This window comes from Canis lupus, chromosome 7 (genome assembly GCF_003254725.2).
Source record: "Canis lupus dingo isolate Sandy chromosome 7, ASM325472v2, whole genome shotgun sequence".
Lineage (NCBI taxonomy): Eukaryota > Metazoa > Chordata > Mammalia > Carnivora > Canidae > Canis > Canis lupus.
In genome coordinates, this window is record NC_064249.1 from 31,369,265 (window position 1) to 31,392,781 (window position 23,517).

Here is a 23,517-nt window from a genome sequence, read left to right on the forward strand (position 1 = left end):
TTGTTCTAACTGAAATACAGACTTGGACCTCATTTTGCACAATCACAAGCTTAACATGCTTTTTACATTTTGAAAACTATTCAGAACAAAAATCAAGAAGAATGTGCAACATAGACCTTCCATTACCTTCCAATCCTAAAATATTTACTGTTTGACCCTTTATGGAATGAAAAAGTTTGTTGATCTCTGGTATAGATGTATTTTCTATCTAGTTTTGACCATGATAAGAGTATTTGTCACAGAGTCATAGCATTGTATTTATTTAGAAATCCTAAAACTATTTATTGATACTCCTTATGTGCAAGTGGCTACATTTGCAGGATATATGCTGGTTGTCAGAGAGTTTATTTTAGTACGAGGTGTAGGTTTTTATTTTTTTTAAGCATTTATTTGAGAGAAAGAGAGAGAGCCAGGAGTGAGGGAGGGGCAGAGGACAAGGGAGAAGCAGGCTCCCTGCTGAGCAGAGAGCCTGAGGTGGGGCTGGATCCCTGGATCCTGGGATCATGACCTGAGCTGAAGGCAGATGCTTAACTGACTAAGCCACCCAGGCACCTGCATCATTACAGAAAGTACTAAGAAGGGTTTCAAAAAAGTATGGGAGGGGGTCATTGAAGGATTTTTTGGATAAGTGATTTTAATCTAACTTTGAAGAGTGAATCCACCAATTGGAAGGATGGGCAGGAGCTGGGCAAGAACTGAGAGGCACTTGTGGCCCTGAAACGGATCCTTTCTTATACCAATGACTAATGGAGAATCAGCTAAATCAATTTCTAAAGGATAATAAATTAGAGAGAGAGTAGTATCAGATATGGATTAGGAACTTGCAGTTGTTGTGTTGTCCCAGATGAATCTAAGGTATAGCTAGGTTTGAGAACCATGGCACTAGGTTGATGCAGGCCCTTTGGGGTCCTCTGCCAGTGACCTCTTCTCATGCATCTTTTTTGTCTCTTTGATGGAAATAAAAACTAAAGTTTGCACCTAGTGTAGAGCTATGGTTCTGGGGAGCATGTGAGAAAATTTTGAGTCTGTACGTCTTTCTTCAGGGTGATGTGTTGGCTGGCTAACTCTTTCCTCAGGGGTAAGGGCCTTTGTCTGCCTACTGTCCCCTCATTCCCTGTCCCTCCCCATGGCCATGCCAGAGACTGTGAATGTCAGTTATTGATATTTCTTAGCTCACTTGGTGGTTGCTAACTGCTCCCTCAGAGAGCCATCAGCAGTGTAAACAAAGAGGAAGGAGGGTTACCAATGAAATCCAAAAAGTTGGGCACTCTTCAGGTGGAAAATGTGCAGCCAATCATGTGGCCTCTTTTGGGGCAGGAGATGTTTTGGGAGATGGGAGAGCAAACCAGATGTGACTTTTTCCAAGTGGAATCCCAGGCCTCAGACTGCAGTTCTCTGTGATTGGGAAGCTGCTGTCGGTGCATGTGAGTAGCCTTGGCAACAGTGATGCTCACTTGTGTTTTCTAGGCCTCACTCCTCTGGGATGGTTCTGAGCTAGGTGACCTGCCAGTGTTCCTTCCTAATGACTGTTTCATCTGCAGGGCGAACTCTGTTGGAGAAGTTGTTCAGCCAGCAGGAGAACGGGCCTCCAGAAGAAGCAGAGAAGTTTTGCTCCCGGATTATTGCTATGGGCCTTCTACTTCCTTTCAGTGACTGCTTCAGGGAACCCTGTGATCGAAATGCCCAATCAAGTTCAGCTCCGTTTGATGTAAGTAGGAACATTTACTTCTCTGTCTGTGAGGCAGATTGCAGTAAAAAAAGCAACTGTGAAGTGTGTGCCCAATCACTCTATAATTTAAAAACCAACATGTGATGCAAGCCATTCTCTCCACTCAGCACTAAGCATGTCGGTGTCTACGCTTTCCTTGAATAATCTTAAGTATATTGGCCAAACCTCCTTTTCTTAACAGATGGCCACACTCTTGACAGTTTTCCAGCCTGTTTTAATCAGTGATGATTTTAAAGTGTCTATAATTCAGGACTGCTGACTTTGCTGGTTGTGGACATTACTTCAGAAGCAGTACCATAGGGCTACAGCTTTGTTCCCTGTAGGCCTCTGGTTTCCATGGACACCTAGAACACTATTTCAGTGCGATCATAGCTCATCTGTTATTAACTATTGGTATGAAGCAGCGCTGTCTGCTTCTTCCCTAGCTCCCATTCACCAAGAGAATAGTGATTATTGCAGAGCAGTAATCCAAAAGGCATATAATTCCTAATGAATATCAGCACAGCTGGATTATCATTTTCAAGACAGGTTATTGCTAATCTTTCTCAGGTATGTGGTACATGTGTGATATTGGTAGTTGTGTTGAGTCTGCATCTAAAACCCAGATATAGGGGATCCCTGGGTGGCTCAGCAGTTTAGTGCCTGCCTTCGGCCCAGGGCCTGATCCTGGAGTCCTGGGATTGAGTCCCACGTTGAGCTCCCTGCATGGAGCCTGCTTCTCCCTCTGCCTCTGTCTCTGCCATTCTCTCTCTCTCTCTCTCTCTCTGTATATGCCTCTCATGAATAAGTAAATAAAATCTTAAAAAGAAAATAAAACCCAGATATATAAGAATTCTTCTGTATGATTTTCTCAATAAAAATTGAAGGTCTAGTTGGCTCACTTGTGTGGAGCCCAGTATTTATAAGGCAGAGTAATGGGTTCTCAACCATATGGGTTAGTTGCAGTTGTTCTTTGCTTCTGACTATACCCTTCTTCTGTGCCTTCAGTATATGTACTGTTGACCAATGAATGAGACACTGGTGAATTTTGAAAGACGATGAGTCCCAACTGAGATTAAGGTATAATAGTAAATAATAATATGTCTATGTGTCCTGTATTTCTTCCTCCTCTTCTTCATACATTATGACCTATGTTCTTCCTTGATCTCCCTTCAGTATTAGAATTAATCATAGAAAATATTGTGAGATCTTCTTGATACTTCTTCCTATGTGAAAGAAGTTTCCTCAGTGACTTGTGAAAGTTGCTTAAGATCTTTTTATTTATTTAAGTATTTTAAAATGACATAGCTAATTACTGCTAGGTAGATCTTTCTCTTCTGTGGGAAGAACTGGACAATTTAAATTTTTTCCTTTTTTGTTTTTCCTTGTGTGTGTGTGTGTGTGTGTGTGTGTGTGAGAGAGAGAGATGTATGTGTTATTATAGACACAAGACCTGGGGACTGTGTTGCGCTAAAAGTGTTGTAGAGCTATATTCTAGAAAATATATCAATTTGCAATTTGGAATTAAAATCAATGTGGTATAGACAAAGGAAGACCCTAGGCATGTCTAAAGCTTGCCTTTTTTTTTTTTTTTTAAAGCTTGCCTTTTGATTGAAACTATTCCCAAGTTGATTGCATTTTCTTCTCTTAAAGTTTAGAGGTAAACAGTTTTATCATTCAAAAAATGTGAAATTGAAATAAATGAAAAGAATAGAGTAATTGTATACCTTCTTTTTTTAAAAAATCACTGAACTGGCTGCTTCTTATCTCCCACCTCTTGTGTTAGAGTAGTAACTCCTTCCATCGTTTACTATTTGGAAGACGGGTGTGGCATGAAGAGGGAAAAGCAAACAACAAATAAAATTCCTTAATATGGTAGGAAATAATTTCATCAGAATGAGAAATTTGTTTCCTCCAACTTTATAGGTTTGCATTTTCTCCTTTCTTTACTGGCTCTGTAGTATATCTTTACTCCCTCTGCCAAACTAAACACAAAACAAATATGAAATTAAAGGCCCTGTAGTAAGAAATGTTACTCCATATACTTAAGCAGCAGTTCAGTCACAGAACTGTGCATTTGCTGTACGCGTAGTTAAGGATTTTCTTCAAAACTCAGAAGTAGCATTACAAGGAGTTATGTAGACTGAAGTATTGGTGGAATGGGGAGGAATGCATTTATTTGTATGGAGATAAGTTTCTGATAATTAGTCTCTCTGCTGCTTTCCAGAAAATTGCTGTTGGGAGGATTTCTAACCAGAAATTCTCTTGAGGACAGTTGCCTTTGAGACAGAGCACCATATGGGACTAAACTCATAACTGGCATTCTTCCCACCCCCAACTTTGTTCCCTTCTCAGAGAGCATTTGATCCACTCCCCCTTCTCCTCTCTCCATTTATACACATAACTAAAGTAGCAAAGGGTTTTGATTTAGGGGTCTTACTGATCCAGTTTATCGCTTAGCCTTCTTCATTCAACGCTTTTGATTTTAGTTCCATGTTAGGTCATTCATTTTTGGGGCCTAACATTTTGCTTTAGAAATGCTATAGAAAATATGGAAGGACTTGACATTTTCTCTTCATCTTTTAACTTGGTTGAAGTTTCAAGAACCCTAAAAGGCAAAGAGCTGTGAGTGATAATGTTAATTCATTCACAAATACTAACTACATTCTGTAGGCAGTGTTGCATTAGTGAGGAAGAGAAATGAGATTTTTTTTTTTTTTTTTTGAGAAATAGTTTTCTGTTCTCCTGAGATTTATATCCTTATCACAGTGGGGAGAGACACATAAAAACCAAAAACCAAAACATCAATAACAAATAAGAGCATAGATCATGAATTTCCATCAGATTGTAATAAATGCTATAAAGGAAATAAACCCTAGTAATATGATAGGGTGAATGTAGAGGAGGCCTCACTAAGGATCCATGATGGGAGGTCTGAAGGAAGGTCATTCTATGAAGTTACTTGGCAAATACAAAGGGCCTGGGGAGAGCATAGGCATGACCTAATCAAGGCACAGCTTGAGTGCCTATGTAGCTGAAGTTTCACAGGAGGAGGGCAGAAAGGACCTGGGGCTGGAATATGTAGTCTTGAAAGCCATGGAAAGAAATTTTTTTTTTTTTAAGTAGGAGATTTTGGAAGGTTTTGTGCAGGGAAAGAACATACTTTACATGGATGACTCAGTCTGGTCTTTGGGTAATGGAATAGAAGGGTGGAAGTAGAAGCAGGAACACCAGGTGTGCGATTGTAGTAGTGGAGTGAGGGACAGTGGCAGTAGCTTGAGGTGGGATGCTGATGAGAGTTAGAGAAGAGTTCTTAGGTGTGGGACAGATTCTGGAGGCAGAACTGATGGGACTTCTAGTGAGTTGGGAAGTCAACTACAACCTCTTGGTTTTTGATTTTAAATAGTGGTGTGGCTGGTTGTGACATTTATTGAAATGGAAAGGACAAGTCCATTTTAGGAGGAAAATATTGTAAGGATATACTTTTCTTGAGTAAAATTCTGTTAATTTAGAAAACTAATACTGAGCATATAAGCTGACAAACATAAACTTTTGATTTTTGCTTGTGGAATGATGTTGACTTTATTAGCCAATCAAAATTAGGGCCATGATACTCAAAGACATTTCAGCCATCAGAAGGGTTGGTCGCCCTTTCTTTGCATTGCCATGTCTTCATAACAGAAAGAAAGATTGGACTCCTTTAAGGGCATAATAACATTGTCCATTATCTTTTTCCATTTCCATTACTAATCTGGGGACCCAAAAGCTATCACCTTACTTCGTATTCTCTGGTAGTATGCTCACATTTGCCTCTTGCTTTGTTTGTTTCTTTTCGTTTTATATCTCAGAATTCTAAGCTAGATCATATCTTTTTCTTTTTTTTTTAAAGCTAGATAATTTCTAATAAGAGAAAACACACGCTTAATAAAACTGCTTAGTAGATTGTATTGTTTAGTTGTAACTCAAGGTATTTCTTGTGATGAGGAAAGACTTTTTTCTTTTTGAAGTCTGTTCTAGTCATTTCTCAAGTGTGAGGAAAAATATCTCTCCTGAAAATGTTTACTATAAATCCTAAGAAATAGCAAAACCTTTGTTATTATGACACACAGTTGACCCTTGAACAACATGAAGTTTAGGGTCGCCAACCCCCTACACAGTAAAAAATCCACATATAACTTTTGACTTCTCCCAGATTTAACTACTAATGACCTACTGTTGATTGGAAGCCTTACCAATAGCACCAACAGTCGATTAACACATTTTATATATGTATTGCATATTGTATTCTTACAACAAAGTAAGGTAGAGAAAAGAAAATGTTAAGAAAATCATAAGGAAGGAAAATACATTTACTATACTATAAAAAATCCACATATAAGTGAACCCACATAGTCCAAACCTGAGTTATTCAAGACTCAACTTTAATTTGCATTTTTGGGTCACTGCCCTGCTACCTGTGAATAAGATATGCTAGTCCTCACCCTGTGGCTGACCACAGGCCCATGCTCATTGTCTGTTAGGTGTGAGATGGAGATTATTTTGCAAGAGTAGGTCCAGTTTATGGTCCCTTAAGATTCATTTTCTCTTGAATACTTTTTTTTTTTTAAAGACTTTTATTTACTTATTTGAGAGAGAGAGAGGTAGAGCATGGGTGGGAGGAGGGGCAGAGAGAGAGGGACAAGCAGACTCTCCAATGATCCAGGATCCCGATCTGTGCTCAATCCCAGGACCCTGAGATCATGATCTGAACCGAAGTTGGACACTTAACTGACTGAGCTACACAAGCACCCCTTCTTTTGAATACTTTTATTCATATTGGTTTTTCTGGGTCATATTCATCAGTGGCTGTTGTCCAGCAAATTACAGTTATTTCACATAATTGTTGATTATCCATTAACAAGCTCTTCTAGGGTTTCTTCAGTCATCACTGTGTTAGATATCACAATATCTCTTTATAACATGAAAAATCAAGCCCAAAGATTTTGGCTGGAGTAGATGATTATACCTACTTAATCCTTTAGAACTGATTCATTCTATCTATCTATCTATCTATCTATCTATCTATCTATCTATCTATCTAGATTTATTTCCTGAGAGAGTGAGAAAGGGAGAGCATGGGGGAGGGGAAAGGGGAGAGACAGTCTCAAGCAGACTCTGTGCTGAGTGTAGAGCCACTCGGGGCACTATTATTATTATTTTTTTTGTTTGTTTTTTTCGGGGCACTATTATAACCCCGAGATCACAACCTGTGCAGAGACTCAGGGTGGCCTGCTCAACTGACTGAGCCACCCGGGCACCCCTAGAACTGATTTTAAATGTCTTTCTAGTAGAACATTTTTGGATGCTGGGCTTTTTTGGGGTTGGCAGATTTGCTAATTTTACTAAATATGCAGTGGTCCCTATGCTTACCAGATGGATGGGAGTTTCTTGCTATATATATAAATAGACATAAGTTTAGATGAGTATATTAGCAGGGCCAGAATTAACGAGAAGAAGACATAAAAGTCTAGGCTAAAAGGAATAAAGGAAACCTGATCCTGAACCTGTTGGAAAACTAATTCATTAATCAAAACCAATAGTGGTCTTGACCAGAAAACTAATGGAATGTACTCTGCTCACTGTCACCAGTAGCCAGAATGAAGACTTAAGTGAATAGAAATGAGCATTTGTATTTGAATCCAACTTTTTTCCAGAGTAGGAAGAACACTTGGACGCTATGTAGTGAAGCCCACACGCATCCTTTACTGAGAATCAAAAAGAGCCATGACACATCTTTCAGCTCTAAGAGCACATACACACACACACTCACACGATCATATGATCATACAACACATGTATATATCACTGTTCTACTTTTATTCTTGAAACATTGTTTTTTTTTTTTTTTTAAATTTTATTTATTTATTCATGAGAGACAGAGAAAGAGGCAGAGGCACAGGCAGAGGAAGAAGTAGGCTCCATGCAGGAGCCCGACGTAGGACTAGATCCCGGGTCTCCAGGATCAGGCCCCGGGCTGAAGGTGGTGCTAAACTGCTGAGCTACTCGGGCTATCCCTACTCTTGAAACATTGTGTAGAGTATTAACTCTCAGGAAGTTTTTACCTGTGATATTAAAATTGTACTTAATTTTCCAACCAGCTTTTTAAATTATTTTAGCTGAACATTTCTTTTCCTTGCAGACTTATCTAATCTTAACATAGGAGTCAGTAGTAAATAGATTTCATTTACTGATTCATTTTGTAGGCACATTTTACATCTATTCCATACTCAGGTAATCATTGCCTAAACTCATGAGAAGTGGGGTGACAACAATAGGTTGGAAACTATAATCCTTTCTCTCAGTTTTATTCTAGTTTTTGTTTGTTTAATTTTAAGGACTTAAGGGATGTCTAAGATACTACATTTGCCTCTTAAAAAGCAACTCTGCTCCTCACCTGGCCCCTCCACTCCAGTCCTATCCCAGCCTGGTTCTCCTTATTCTTGTTTTTCTGGTTTTGACTTTGATATTTTTAAGTTTGCTGATTCATTTTGGTTAGCAACATTGCTATTGCCTTTGGGCTGTCACAGATTAGGATTTAGGTATTTCTCAACACTTCCCCTCCCCATTCCTTCAGTATAGTTAATACTCTTCTAACTTCCCTATAATAATTCTCCCTTTAACCTTAACTAATATGCTTCAGGTTATTTTGCTGTTGTCTCATCAATTCAGATAATGTCTGCTGCAGTCCCACCCACCTCATACAATTAGACTGTTGCCTTCCCTTCTACCTAGTTTAAACCTCAACTGTTCTAGCTTAAACCAAGAGCACATTGATCCTAAAGTATATTTTTAAGGTTAAGTTTTAATTTAATTTATTTTTATTTTTAAAAAAGATTTTATTTGTTCATGAAGGAGAGGCAGAGACAAAGGCAGAGGGAGAAGCAGGCTCTTCACAGGGAGCCTAGAGTGGGACTCGATCCCCAGACCCTGGATCACACCCTGAACCAAAGGCAGATGCTCAACCATTGAGCCACCCAGGAGTCCCTTAATTTTTAATTTTAGTTTAAGAGTTGAAAACCTATGGGCACATTACGACTATTGCCCTGCGGAGCCAATATTGTGCTCTAATTTCATTTGTTTCTTAATACCTCAATATCACAGCCCCCAGATCCCTCAAACAGGGATGTTCCTGGGGTTAAGTTCCAATGGATTCTGTTATTTTAAGAAACAATCACTTGCTTAAAAGTGATATTTAGTTCAGTGTAGTTCAGTTTACATTGGATTTATCCCTTTTTTATACAGGGAGCCCTCATCTAGTACAACAAAGTTTTTGATTGCCTTTTATTTTATTTTGGGAGAAGAAACCTATACCTTTCTTTCTTTTTTCCTCTATATTCTCAAATCTTTGAGTTTGTACCTCATTCTTACCATTTAGTGGAGTTCTGTCAATTTTTCTTGAAGACTACTGCTGTTGTCTGAAATATTTGTGTCCAAAATTCATAGATTGGAATCCTTAGGTCCAAAGTGATGTTGTTTGAAGGTGAGGACTTTGGGAGGTTGACTGGATCATGAGGGTGGAGTCCTCATGAATGGGGGATTCCATACAGCTGTCTCTCCTACCATGTCAGGGTATGGTGAGAAGGTACCAGCAATGAACTGACAAGAAGGCTCTCACCAGATAAAGAGATCATGTTGGTTCCTTGATCTTGCACTTCCAAGCTCCAGAACTGTGAGAAATAAATTCTGCTAATAAATTCTGTTTATAAGCCACCCAAACTGTGATATTTTGTTATAGCAGCCTGAATGGACTAAGATACCTACTAGCTTCCTCTTCTAATTTAGATCAGGTTCTTGATATGTAATTATGATTTCTATTTGTTTTTTTTCAGCTCCTCTCTTTTCTCTTGCCCTGCCCCTACTGGGGACAGATAAATGAAAAAAAAAAAAAAAAAAAAGAAAAAAAGAAAAAAAGAAAAAAAGAAAGAAAAGCTTTTATTCTCAACTGATTTATAGCCACTTTAGAAAAATAATATATGCAAAGAAATTATTAGACTATAGTGATTGAAGAGGGTTCTGTAGTCAGACTGTCCTGGATTTGAGTGCTGGATTTCCCACTTACTGTGTTAACTTAGGTAAATGGCTTAGTGTCTCAAAGTTTGTTTCTTCCGTAAAATGAGCAGTGATGTAGTAAATTTCTAAATAAGAAGAAGGTATGAATACAAGTAAAGCATTTTGCACTTTATGGGGCATGCAGTTAGTGTTCAATGTATGTTAACTGTTACCACAAATCATAATCAAATTTGGAGTTTAGTGGAGAAATGTATAGCGGGGGGAGCAAAGGAGAGGATTAATGTGTCTCTTTGGTACCTCAGGAGATAACTTTTGGGATGAGACTCAAGAGTACTTGGAATTGGCTGCGGGGATCAGCCAGATACGGAGAAGTCTATGTGTGAGGTATACAGATGTAGGTGACTACAGTTTGTAATTATTCTGGAGTATAAATTGGGAGAATGATAGGTGGGAGGAGGACAAACATAAAAACAAGGATATTTATGTCACTTTGGAGATATTTTTAGTATATGTGCTGCTGAAGCAAGCGCTCCTTGGGGATATTTGTAAATAATTTTTTAGTAGTTAAGCTATATAAACAGATTGGCATTTATAAAAAAATCATTCTGATGGCAGAGTGGAGAATGAAGAAATGTAAAATTTAGTGTCTGGGTGATCAGTAAAAATGCCTAAACTCAAACAGGCAGTGCAGATGGAAGGATACAGCTATGGAGAATATTTAGAATTTAGAATTGACAGGGCTTGTCATTTGATTAGGTATTGGGAAGTAAAGGAGTAGATGATTTCTTTGGTTTCTGATTGGCACCTCTGGATGGATGATGATACTCCACAAAGAGGCGGAATATTAATAAAGGAATAAGTTTTAGGGAAGATAATAATTCGTGGACATCTAGAATGTGTGGTTATTTGGGACATGATGGTTGGCAATTCCCAGAGGGTGAAGGAGCTGATGTTACTAGCATCAACATTGTTGCTTAAAAGATAAGCAGATGTAGTAAATTAAGACAGAGTGTAATTAAGATTAAAATTCTTAAGGACAGTGAAGAATAGGTGTGTACTGGGAGGGGATTCATGAGAGGCCAGAAGATACTGGGATTTAAGAATTCAGAGGTGAAGCTGTTCTATTGATTCCAAAGTCTAGTCTGTGGAAGGCAATGTGCATTGTCATTGGAATTGAGGCTATGATGGTATTGGTTTGGATTCAGTGTCTCACCGAATTGTGGAGGAGTAGGTATTGAGGTGCAATCACAGGACCAGGCCGTATAGTCCTCCAGGAGTAGAAGTCCCTGTGGAGTTTAGTCAGTTTTTGCATTAAGAGCGAATGATGACACTACTGCTTGATATGGATTTCAAAGATGCAGAGGATTTTGCACAGAATGAACAAGGAATATTCTCTAGATGATTATGGAGGGCTATATTACAAGGCCATGTTTCACTGAACTTTTAGTTCAGTTCTTACTTGCTTGATTTATCACATCAACCTTTTTAATTATCTTCTTGGATCTGCCCATTACTGGTCTCCAGTCTGGTCTCCTTATGCTTTCCTAGGAATTCATTGTTGGAGCCATGTTCCTTTCCAGATGTATATGGCAATGTCTGAAGACATTTATGGTTGCCACAGTGGGGGAGGGCTGCAGCTGGCATCTTCCCTCCTCAACGAGGGATTTCCCAGTACAAAATGCCAATAGTTGAGAAACACTGCAATGTATATCCTGCATAAAGCCCTTAGTGGTTTCTCTATCAGAATGAAGTGCCAGTTCCTTGGACTTCCGTGATTTGCCTCTAGCCTTCACCTCTTCCATGTTTTTCTAGCTCACGACGCACTTCCTTTCTGTTCCTCCAAATTTTGTCTTTTATGATGCTGAAGTGCTATCAGTTTCACAATTGTCTATATGTTCTCTCACCTCTGGAGCTCTGTGAGTACTACTGCTTCTCTTCCCCAACTATTATTATCCAGTTAAGTTCTACTTTTTATTTTTTTAAATAGAATGATGTTCAGAGATCCCTCTGAGATACCTTCTTTAACCATCTAAGTCTGAATTTTCTCTCTTAATAGATGTGTTATAATTTGATGTAATGCCCCAATGCAACTTATTTTATGTAAAGGTGTCCCTTTGATCAGGGCAATGCTTTGTCTCTATGTCTATAGATCTATAGTAAACATAGGCATCAGGTTTCCCCAGAGTGGTTAAGAGCAGGCCCTAGTCCTAGATTGGATTACATCTACTCCACTTAAGAGGTTAGGATATTTACTGAAGGTCGTAGATTATTGTTATTTTTTAAGATTTTATTTATTTATTCAGAGAGAGAGAAAGAGAGAGAGAGAGGGAGAGAGGCAGAGACACAGGCAGAGGGAGAAGCAGGCTCCATGCAAGGAGCCTGATGCAGGACTCAATCCCGGGTCTCTGGGATCACGCCCTGGACTGAAGGCAGCGCTCAACCGCTGAGCCACCCAGGCTGCCCTGACGGTTGTAGATTCAAGTTTTTCATGTGCAATAATGGTGCCTACCTTTGGAGTTACTTTGAATATTAAATAAGATTGATAAAGCATAGCACAATTCCTGGCACATAATCAGTACCCAGTAAATATTACCAATTTTTATTTTTAATCATTCTCTTTCAAGTTCCTATCATAGAACCTGGTATAGCCCTTCAATAAAAATACCTTGATTTCATGAAGAGGGCTGTAAGAAAAGCCTTATGCTTTAATGAATTATCTTGAATGGACAAAAGTTATATATGTATAATAATCCTTTTTTATATATTTTATTTAAATTCAGTTGCCAACATATAACACCCAGTGCTGATCTCACCATGTGCCCTCCTTAATGCTCATCACCCGGTTACCCCACCCCCTACCCGCCTCCACCTCTGCAATCCTTTGTTTGTTTCCTAGAGTTAGGAGTCTCATGGTTTGTCTTCCTCTCTAATTGTTCCCCACTCAGTTTCCCCCCTTTCTCTGATGGACACTTTGACTATTTCTTATATTCCACATATGACTGAAACCATGTGATAACTGCCTTATTTCACTCACCATAATAACCTCCAGTTCCATCCACATCGATGGAAATGGTAAGTATAAATCCTTTCTGATGGCTGAATACTATTCCATTGTGTATATATACCACATCTTCTTTCTCCATTCATCTATTGAAAGACATCATGGCTCCTTCCACAGTTTGGCTATTGTGGACATTGCTGCTATGAACATTGGGGTGCAAGTGTCCCATCATTTCACTACATCTGTATCTTTGGGGTAAATACCCGGGAGTGCAATTGCTGGGTCATAGGTAGCTCTATTTTTAACGTCTTGAGGAACCTCCACACTGTTTTCCAGAGTGGCTGTACCAGCTTGCATTCCCACCAACAGTGCCAGAGGGTTCCCCTTTCTCCACATCCTCTCCCACATTTGTTGTTTCCTGTGTTGTTAATTTTAGCCATTCTCACTGGTGTAAGGTGGTATCTCATGGTGGTTTTGATTTGTATTTTCCTGATGGCAAGTGACAAGGAGCATTTTTCCATGTGCCTGTAGGCCATGTGTATCTTTTCTTTGGAGAAATATCCATTCATGTCTTCTGCCTATTTCATGACTGGATTGTTTGTTTCTTGGGTGTTGAGTTTGATAAGTTCTTTATACATCTTGGATACTAGCCCTTTATGTGATGGTATATCATTTGCAAATATCTTCTCCCATTCTGTCGGTTGTCTTTTAGTTTTGTTGACTGTTTCCTTTGGTGTGCAGAAGCTTTTTATCTTGATGAAGTCCCAATAGTTCATTTTTGCTTTTGTTTCCCTTACCCTCATAGATGTGTCTTGCAAGAAGTAGCTGTGGACAGGATCAAAAAGGTTGTTGCCTGTGTTCTCCTCTAGGATTTTGATGGATTCTTGTCTCACATTTAGAACTTTCAACCGTTTTGAATTTATCTTTGTGTATGGTAAGAAAATGGTCCAATTTCAGTTATCTGCGTGTGGCTGTTCAATTTTCCTGACACCATTTATTGAAGAGACTGTCAGTTTTCACTGGAGATTCTTTCCTGCTTTGTCAAAGATGGGTTGACCATAGAGTTGAGGGTCCATTTCTGGATTCTCTATTCTGTGCCAATGATCTATGTGTCTGTTTTTGTGACAGTACCATACTGTCTTGATAATCACAGCTTTATAGTGTAGCTTGAAGTCAGGCATTGTGATCCCCCCAGCTTTGGTTTTCTTTTTCCACATTCTTCTGGCTATTTGGGATCTTTTCTGGTTCCATACAAATCTTAGGATTATTTGTTCCAGTTCTGTGAAAAACGTTGATGGTATTTTGATAGGGATTGAATGTGTAGATTGCCTTGGGTAGCATAGACATTTTCACAATATTTATTCTTCCAATCCATGTGCGTGGAATGTTTTTTCCATCTTTTTGTGTCTTCCACAATGTCTTTCATAAGTGTTCTGTAGTTTTTAGAGTATAGATCCTTTACCTCCTAGGTATCTTATGGTTTTGGGCATAATTGTAAATGGCATTGATTCCTTAATTTCTCTTTCTTCGGGATCCCTGGGTGGCGCAGCGGTTTAGCGCCTGCCTTTGGCCCAGGGTGTGATCCTGGAGACCCAGAATCGAGTCCCACGTCGGGCTCCCGGTGCGTGGAGCCTGCTTCTCCCTCTCCCTGTGTCTCTGCCTCTCTCTCTCTCTCTGTGACTATCATTAATTTAAAAAAAAAATTTCTCTTTCTTCAATCTCATTGTTAGTGTATAGAAATACAAATTTCTTTGCATTGATTCTGTATCCTACCATGTTGTTAAATTCCTGTATGAGTTCTAGCAATTTGGGGGTGGAGTCTTTTGGGTCTTCTTCTTTTTCCTTTTTTTTTTTTTTTCTTCAAGATTTTGTTTATTCATTCATGAGAGACACAGAGAGAGGAAGAAACATAGGCAGAGGGAGAAGCAGGCTTTCTGTGGGGAGCCCGATTCAGGACTCAATCCCTGGAACCCAGGATCATGACGTGAGCCAAACGCAAACACTCAGCCAGTGAGCCACCCAGGTCCCCTTCTTTTGGGTCTTCTATATACAGTATCATGTCATCTGAGAAGAGGAAGAGTTTGACTTCTTCTTTGCCAATTCGAATGCCTTTTATTTCTTTTGTTGTCTGATTGCTGAGGCTAGGCCTATTCTAGTACTATGTTGAATAACAGTGGTGAGAGTAGACACCTGTCATGTTCCTGATCTTAGGGGAAAGGCTCTCCATTTTTCCCCATTGAAAATCATATTCATTGTCGGGTTTCCATAAATGGCTTTTAAGATATGTAGAATGTTCCTCCTATCCCTACACTTAGAAGGGTTTTAATGAAGAATGGATGCTGTATTTTGTCAAATGCTTTCTCTGTATCTTTGAGAGGATAATATGGTTCTTGTCTCTTCTTTTATTGATGTGATCTATCACGTTGATTGTTTTACAAATGTTGAACCACCCTTGCATCCCAGGGATAAATCCCACTTGGTTGTGATGAATAATCCTCTTAATGTATTTTTGGATATTATTCACTAGTATCTGGTGAGAATGTTTGCATCCATGTTCACAGGGATATTGGTCTATACTTTTCCTTTTTAGTGGTGTCTGTCTGGTTTTGGGATCAAGGTATGCTGACCTCATAGAATGAGTTTGGAACTATTCCTTCCATTTCTATCCTTTGAAGCAGCTTTAGTAGAATAGGTATTGTTTCTTCTTTAAATGTTTGGTAGAATTCTGCTGGGAAGCCATCTGGCCCTGGACTTTTGTTTCTTGGGAGGTTTTTGATGACTGCTTCGTTTTCCTCACTGGTTATGGGTCTGTTCAGATTTTCTATGTCTTCCTGTTTCATTTTTGGTAATTTGTAGATTTCAAGGAATGCATCCATTTCTTCCAGATTGCCTAATTTTTTGGGATATGGTTGCTCATAATACATTTTAAAAATTGTTTTTATATCCTTGGTACTGGTTGTGATCTTTCCTCTTTCATTCATGATTTCATTAATTTGAGTTTTGTCTCTTTTCTTTTTAATAAGTTTGGCTAGGGGTTTATCTATCTTATTAATTTTTTCATAGAACCAATTCCTGGTTTTATTGATGTGTTCTACAGTTCTTCTGGTCTCCATTTCATTGAGTTCTGCTGTAATCTTTATTATTTCTCTTCTCTTGCTTGGTTTAGGCTTTAGTGTTCTTTCTCCATCTCCTTTATGTGTAAATTTAGCTTGTATATTTGAGATATTTGCTTTTTTTTTTTTGAGGGAGGCTTGTATTGAGATGTGTTTCCCTTTTAGGACAACATTTGCTGTAGCCTAAAGATTTTGAACAGCTGTGTCTTCATTTTCTTTAGTTTCCATGAATCTTTTTAATCCTTCTCTAATTTCTTTGTTGACCCGTTCATCTTTAGTAGTATGTTTTTTAACCTTCAAGTATTTGAGTTTCATCCAAATTACTTCTTGTGATTGAATTCTTGTTTCAAAGCAGTGTGGTCTGAAAATATGCAGGGAATAATGCCAATCTTTTGGTATTGGTTGAGACCTGATTTGTGACCCAGTATGTGGTCTCTTCTGGAGGAAGTTCCATGTACACTTGAGAAGAGTGTGTATTCTGTTGCATTAGGATGGGAAGTTCTGTATATATCTGTGAAATCCATTTGGTTCAGTGTGTTATTCAAAGTCCTTGTTTTTTGGTGATCTTCTTAGAAAATCTGTCTATTGCTGAGAGTGGAGTGTTGAAGTCTCCTACTATTAATATATTATTATCTGTATTTGTTTACTTTGGTTATTAATTGATTGAAATAATTGGCTGCTCCCACATTAGGGGCATAAATATTCATAATTGTTAAGTATTCTTGCTGGGTGGACCTTTTGAGTATGATATGGTGTCCCTCTTCATCTCTTATTATAGTGTTTTGCTTAACATCTAATTTTTCTGATATGAGCATTGCTACCCCAGCTTTCCTTTGAAGCCCTTTTTCATGCTAATGTTTCTCCACACCACTCATTTTACATCTGAAGGTTTATTTAGGTCTTAAATGAGTCTCTTGTAGATTGCATATAGATGGGTCTTGCTTTTTTATCCAGTCTGATATCCTATGGTTTTTGAGTGGACCATTTAGCCTATTCATGTTCAGAGTAACTATTCGAAGATATGAATTTATTGTCATACTGTTACCTATACAGCCTGTTTCTGCAGATTTTCTTTGGGCCCCCTCTTCATTTACAGGGTCTCCCTTAGTATTTCTTGCAGAGTTGATTTGGTGGTCACATATTCTTTCAGTTTCTTTCTATCCTGGAAGCTCTTTATCTCTCCTTCTATTCTGAATGACAGCCTTGCTGGATAAAGTATATTTTTTAAAATAAATTTTTAAAAATTTATTTATTCATGATAGAGAGACAGAGACATAGGAGGAGGGAGAAGCAGGCTCCATGCTGAGAGCCCGATGTGGGACTTGATCCCGGGACTCCAGGATTGTGCCCTGGGCCAAAGGCAGGCGTCAAACCGTTGAGCCACCCAGGGATCCCCTGGATAAATATCTTTGCTGCATATTTTTCTTGTTGAGTACCCTTAATATATCATGCCAGTCCTTTCTGGCCTGCCAGGTCTCTGTCGAAAGGTCTGCTGTTAATCTGATATCTCTCCCCATATAAGTTAGCAATCTCTTGTTTTGGGCTGCTTTTAGGATTTTCCTTTTATCTCTGAAATTTGCAAAATTCACTATTATATTTCGAGGTGTTGTTTTTTTTTTCTTTATGTTAGGGAGGTCTTCTCTGTCTCTTGGATATGTATGCCTATTGCCTTTCCAGATTAGGTAAATTCTCAGCTATGATTAGTTTAATCATACTTTCTGGTCTTTCCTCTGTCTGCATGTCCTCTGGAATCCCAATAAGATGAATATTATTCTTTTTCAAACTATCTCTTACTGCCCAAAGTCTCTCTTCATGGGCTTTTAGTCGTTTTTCTCTTCCTCAGCTTTCTTCCTTTCCATCAACTTGTCTTCTATGTCACTCACTCCTTATTCTGCCTCATTAACCCTAGCTGTTAGAACATCCAGTTTAGACTGTATCTTAATTAAAGTATTTGTATTTTGCTCTGATTAGATCTGCATTCTGCAGAAAGAGACTCTCCAGAGTCTTCTATGCTTTTTTCAAGAGCCACCAGTAATTTTTAAATTTTAATCCTGAATTGTATCTCTGACATCTTACTTAAAGCCATATCCATTAGATCTGTGGCAGAGAGTATTACTTCTGGATATTTCTTTTGTCGAGATTCTTCCTTCTAGTTATTTTGTCCTCATAGCTGTATGAGTCAGCAGTGTCAAAAATATCAAGCACAACCGAAGTAAAATACATTCTAGACAATACCAAAGTGTTCAGGGGCCAGAAATAAAAGGGGGAAAAACAGACAATGATAGTGAAAAAGAAAAAATGGAGGGGAGGCAGAGGTGGTGGAGAGAGAATATAGTCTCAGAGGTTGGACCAAGATGGTGATCATCTGGTTCTCAGTGTATTTTGGTGTGTACGTTAGAAGGCTTGTAAATTCTATATTTATGTTAAGAACCAAAACTTACATAGAGAGATGACAACAACAACAACAACACAAAGAAAAACATGAAGAAAAAAGAGGGGGCAGATTGGATAGGAAGATAGAATATAATCTCACAGAGTGGACCAGCATGGTGCACCACTTGGTTCTGAATCTATTTTGGTATATAGTTTAGAAGGTACTAAATTCCAGAAATGTGAAACAAATCAAAACAGAAAATCCAAAATACCCCCAAAACTTAAATGTATCTACAAAAATTAAATTGAATACATTGAAAGGAAGCCAAAAATGAAGAATTTATCTATGACATGTAATTATAAAAAATATGAAAGTCAAAAAGGAAAAACTTAAAAATGAAGTTTTGATAGAATATTGCAGTTAAGACATGAAAACGATAGAATATGGGAAATTTTTACCCTGAAAAATAAATCTTAAGGAAAAAAGTCTCGATTTCTATATACTATTTCCCCTCAGTCCTGGAGGTTTCCAGTACTATTTGATCAGTAGACTTGCTGTTTGCTTGTTTTTCCAGCTGGTCTTCTGGGGGATGGGCCTGTTGCACTGATTTTCAGTTGTCTCGGCCAGGGTGGAGATGCCCTGTCCCTTGCCTGGTGGTCAGGCTCCGTGTAAGCTCTTTGCCCTGTAAGGTCTTTGTTCCTTGGAGGCTGAGCTTCTGCAGGTTGAAAGGAGAAAAAAAAATGGTGGCAGCCAGATCTCCAGCCTCCAAGCCAAGACCTTCCAGCCTGTAGCTACCTGTGGTTTCTTTGTCTGCACTGCCTCAGATCCCTCTGGGGTCAGTCATGGGGGCAAGGACTCATACAATTTGAAAGGTAACAGGTGGTGTGAGAGGTTTCCCAGTCTTTTTTTTTTTTTTTTAAAGATTTTATTTATTCACGAGAGACACACACACACACAGAGAGGCAGAGACACAGGCGAGGGAAAAGCAGGCTCCACGCAGGGAGCCCAATGCGGGACTCGATCCCGGGACTCCAGGATCACACCCTGGGCCAAAGGCAGGTGCTAAACCGCTGAGCCACCCAGGCGTCCCAGGTTTCCTAGTCTTATGTAGTTACGAGCTCTACCTCTCCTGGAGGAAGTGCAGCATAGCTTGCTTCTATCTGCTGCTGGGTGGTGGGTTGGAGAATGTTCACCTGCTCTAGTGCTACCCAGTCTGCCTCTCTTGGAAGATTGCTGCATTCCAGTCCTTTATTGGGACCGGGATGGATGGTGTTTTGCGGTTTATGGCACAGGTTGAGCTTTCCCCTGGGTGCCCCTGTTCTTTCTGTGCCACTGGGAATACTGAGACCTCACTGCCCCTCCTGTGATTCTGCCCTCTTTCTCCACTAAGCATTTTTCAGACAGGGAATACTGTCTCATGAGCAGATTTCTAAAGGACCTGATAGTGCACCTGATAGTGCACCCTAAAGCTGTATTAGTTTCCTGCAGCAGGCTTGCAAAGGCTCCCTCCCCCAGCCATATATCTTCTGATATATCCCCTCCCTTTCTCTTCTCTGGACTCCTACTTTGTAAAAAGCATTCACTTTTCTCCCTGTAGCACCCAGTGATTCTTTCTTTATATCTTAGGTTGAATTCATAGATTTTTCACAATGGTTTGAAATTTATCTGGCTAAATTTGGGAGACCAGATGAAAGGAGGACCCCTGCTCTTCCTCCATCTTGCCTAAAATCTGTATTTAATAATTTTTTTTTTTAGATTCTACTTATTTATTTGAGAGAGAGAGAGAAGCAGAGGGGGAGAAAAAGAGAGAGAGAGAGAGATCATGAACTGGGGGGAGTGGCCCCCAACTGAGCAAGGAGGCCAATGGTGGGATCAATCCCAGCTCCTTGGGGTTATAACCTGAGCTGAAGGCAGACACCCAACCCACTGAACCACACTGGTGCTCCCCTGTTTAATAATCTTTAAACACCTGGAGGGAGAGCAGATAGAGAATGGGATGGAATATGGATTTGCTCAGAAATTAGTTGGCTTGAGAATTGACTCTGTTGGATATCTGCTTCTGGGCTTATTGTCATTCTTCTTTCTTAATCCATTTGCTACTCATGATTTTACTGCTCTAATTACCATATTTTCCCCCCAACCTGCCCTCTCCACTCTTTTTAGATGAAGTCAAATGGAGATGGAGAGAGTAGGAGAACCTATGGAGAGGTAACTACAAACTGTGAAGGGAAGCCAGCATGCCCACTTGGTCCTGTGTTCATGACCACTTCATATTGACTACATGCTGTCTTTTGTTCTGAGAAGTATTATACTCATATCTTGGCAGACAACTTACATATTTGCTGCTTTAGCTCTCAGTGTTTGTGTGTGTGAATGTCTGGCATACTTTACAGATAATGTGGCATGAATGAATGGCTTTCTGTAACACCTCCCCAAAGAATAAGGACCTCTGTTTCACTCCGCATTCCTAAGATAGAGAAGCCAAAAAGGCAGAGATTTGTTTGCTAAACAACATTTCTCCTCTTTCAAAGAACTCTACCACATGGAATAAGTCTGATTTTGATTGGATAATTCAATAAAAAATTGAAGGGACCAGTCAATAAATATAAACAAGGAAAAAATGTGCTTATTATTATTTGTTTTCTCCAAAAGACATTTTTTAAATTTAAATTTATTTTTAGTTATAAAATAGATTTATTTCACAAAGAATATAATAAGCGGGTTTGTATCAAGAAGTTCCTACTTGATTTCTTTCTTTGCAAGCTGTACATTTGTATGGTTTTAAAAAAAATTGCCACACTAACCTTTCTTTACCACGAGATTGATTATGTGTTGTGTTAAATTATGTCTGCCATGTTTGTAGTCATACAATTCAGTGTGAATTAGAGGACTTTACTATATATTTTAAACACTGTTATTTCTCTGGACTCCATTATTTTAAAATGTGTTCTGTTACATTCTTTTTATCCTGACAATGTATAGTGATCTGTCCCTGGTTACTATTCAGTGAATGGTTCTATGACTGGATCCTGTGGTAATCAGTGTCCAAGTTTTACACAGTTGAGTTTAAGCATGTATATTTTAAGATTATTTGAATTTTTTGATCTGATATGTGATTTTAGTAAATTTCTAACACATGTGCTTTTGTTTATTTTGTTTAAGAAGGTAAAACAAGGTTATTTAAGAATAAAAGGGGGTATGAGTTCAAGCCCCACAGTGGGAGTAGAGGTTACTTAAAAAAGTAAAGAGAAATTAAAACAACAACAACAAATACCACGGATTTGGTGGCTTAAACAACAAAAATTGGGGTTCCTGGCTGGTTCAGGCGGTAAAGAGTGGGGCTCTTGATCTCAGGTTTGTGAGTTACAGCTCCACATTGGGTATAAAGAGTACTTTTAAGAAAAAGAAGATAAAACAGGTGAATCCCCCACCCCACCTCCAATTAGGCTGAATTCAAGAGTGTTGTTATAAAAGTGGTAAGGGTAACTAATTGTTTATTCCTTCTCCATAGAATTTTCTGAGTTTAGAGGAAGTACCACCAGTACATTGTAGATTTTAAAGTAGTCTCCAACCATAAAGTTAATTGAAGTTTAGAAAAATCAGTTTCTAAAAATACATTATTGGCAGTCATACTTTCTAAGGCAGTGTCATACTTTCTTCATGATTTGTTTTTTTCTCAGTTGAGAGTATTAAGCTATTAGAGATATCTATTTCGGCTTTTACAACTGGTACTTTTTATCATCTACTTGGCAAACTGTGCTGAGTGACTCAGAATTCATTTTGAATTTGTATGATGGACTTTTATTAAAATGGGCGACCTAGCCCAACTTTTCTGTCATGATTTCTTTTTGTATTCTTTTCCTGGATATGCACTGAATATTAATAAGTTCTGTTGGTTATTAAGTTTGTTTCATGTGATCTTTCTTTTTTTTTTTTTTAAAGATTTTATTTATTTATTCATGAGACACAGAGAGAGAGAGAGAGATAGAGAGAGAGAGAGAGAGAGGCAGAGACACAGGCAGAGGGAGAAGCAGGCTCCCTGTAGGGAGCCCGATATGGGACTCTATCCTGGGACTCCAGGACCACGCCCTGGGCAGAAGGCAGGTGCTAAACTACTGAGCCACCCAGGGATCCTGTGGTGGCTTCTGTGACCTTTCTTATATCAAGAGCCAGGAGAAGTAGAGAATTATGAATCTGTGGCACAATGAAGGTGACGTGTATTGAGAAAACATCACCCACACAGATAGTTAGAGGGTTATTTTTTTTGTTTTTTGGGGTACCTGAAAGAAGAGTTATTCCAAGGCGACCAGATAGAACATATTTTAGGCTTCAGCAAATATTTACAGTCTTTGTCACAACTGCTGTTATATGAAAGCAGCCACAGACAATGTGTAATGAATAATGGCTGTGTTTCCTAATGAAACTATTTTCAAAAATGGGCAATTGGCCAGATTTGGCCTGTAGACAGACTGTGGTTTGCTGACCCCTGGTCTATACTCAGGTAAGATTTTAAAAGTGAATCTGTTGTGTGAATTGATTTTTCTGTCTTTATGTGTGGTTACTGGCCAATTACACAATATTTATTGAATTTTTTCCATGAAAAATGCAGATAGTCTCTTGTATTTATTTGCTTACTGTCAAAAGAATGGAAAGACGTAGCAGCATACTGTTTAATAGGAGGGTGATGGTAGAAGAGTTTTGAGCTTTGAGTGGTCAGTATGACCAGAGCAGAGTCACACCAGGAGACAGGGACGGAGGAGACAACATTAGATGTTGGATGGTATCCAGAGCCATTTATGAAGGCTTCTGAAGGAATGTTTAGAAATTGGAACTCAGGGCGTGGCTCAACGGTTTAGTACTGCCTTCAGCCCAGGGTGTGGTCCTGGAGACCTGGAATCGAGTCCTGCATGGAATGGAGCCTGCTTCTCCCTCTACCTCTGCCTGTGTCTTTGCCTCTCTCTGTCTCTCTCTCTGTCTCTCATGAATAAAAAAAAAGAAAAAAAAAAAGAAATTGGAACTCAATCCTGAAAGCATTGAGGGTTTTAGGTGGAGGAATGTGATATAATCAGATCCATGTTTTAGAAAGAACATTCTGGGTGTTTGTGGAGTATCAACTGAGAGGTGTTAGATGGGTATGGTTTGTAGGCTGGAAGATTCTGAGAAGATGTTGCAATAATCCAGGAGAGGGGAGATAATTGCCTTTGACTATATAAGTAGTAGTGAGGATGAACAAAGGGGAATTCTTTTTTCTTTTAAAGTTTTATTCATTTAT

At 38.9% G+C, this 23,517-nt stretch overlaps 1 protein-coding gene across 8 annotated transcripts in view; it reads left to right on the top strand.

Moving 5' to 3' along the window:
* The window catches only part of FMN2 (formin 2), a 370,601-nt gene that overhangs the window by 39,283 nt on the left and 307,801 nt on the right, over positions 1-23,517 (top strand). For 7 of the 8 annotated variants that reach the window (XR_007411942.1, XR_007411941.1, XM_049112363.1 and 4 more), the window contains exons 2-3: positions 1,542-1,708; positions 20,409-20,453. Coding sequence is in view for 6 of the 8 variants with exons in the window: in XM_049112363.1 (XP_048968320.1) it covers positions 1,542-1,708; positions 20,409-20,453 (212 nt within the window). In the remaining 2 variants the exon portion in view is untranslated. The remainder of the gene's footprint in view (positions 1-1,541; positions 1,709-20,408; positions 20,454-23,517) is intronic. The other variant, XM_025430503.3, reaches the window with a different exon arrangement.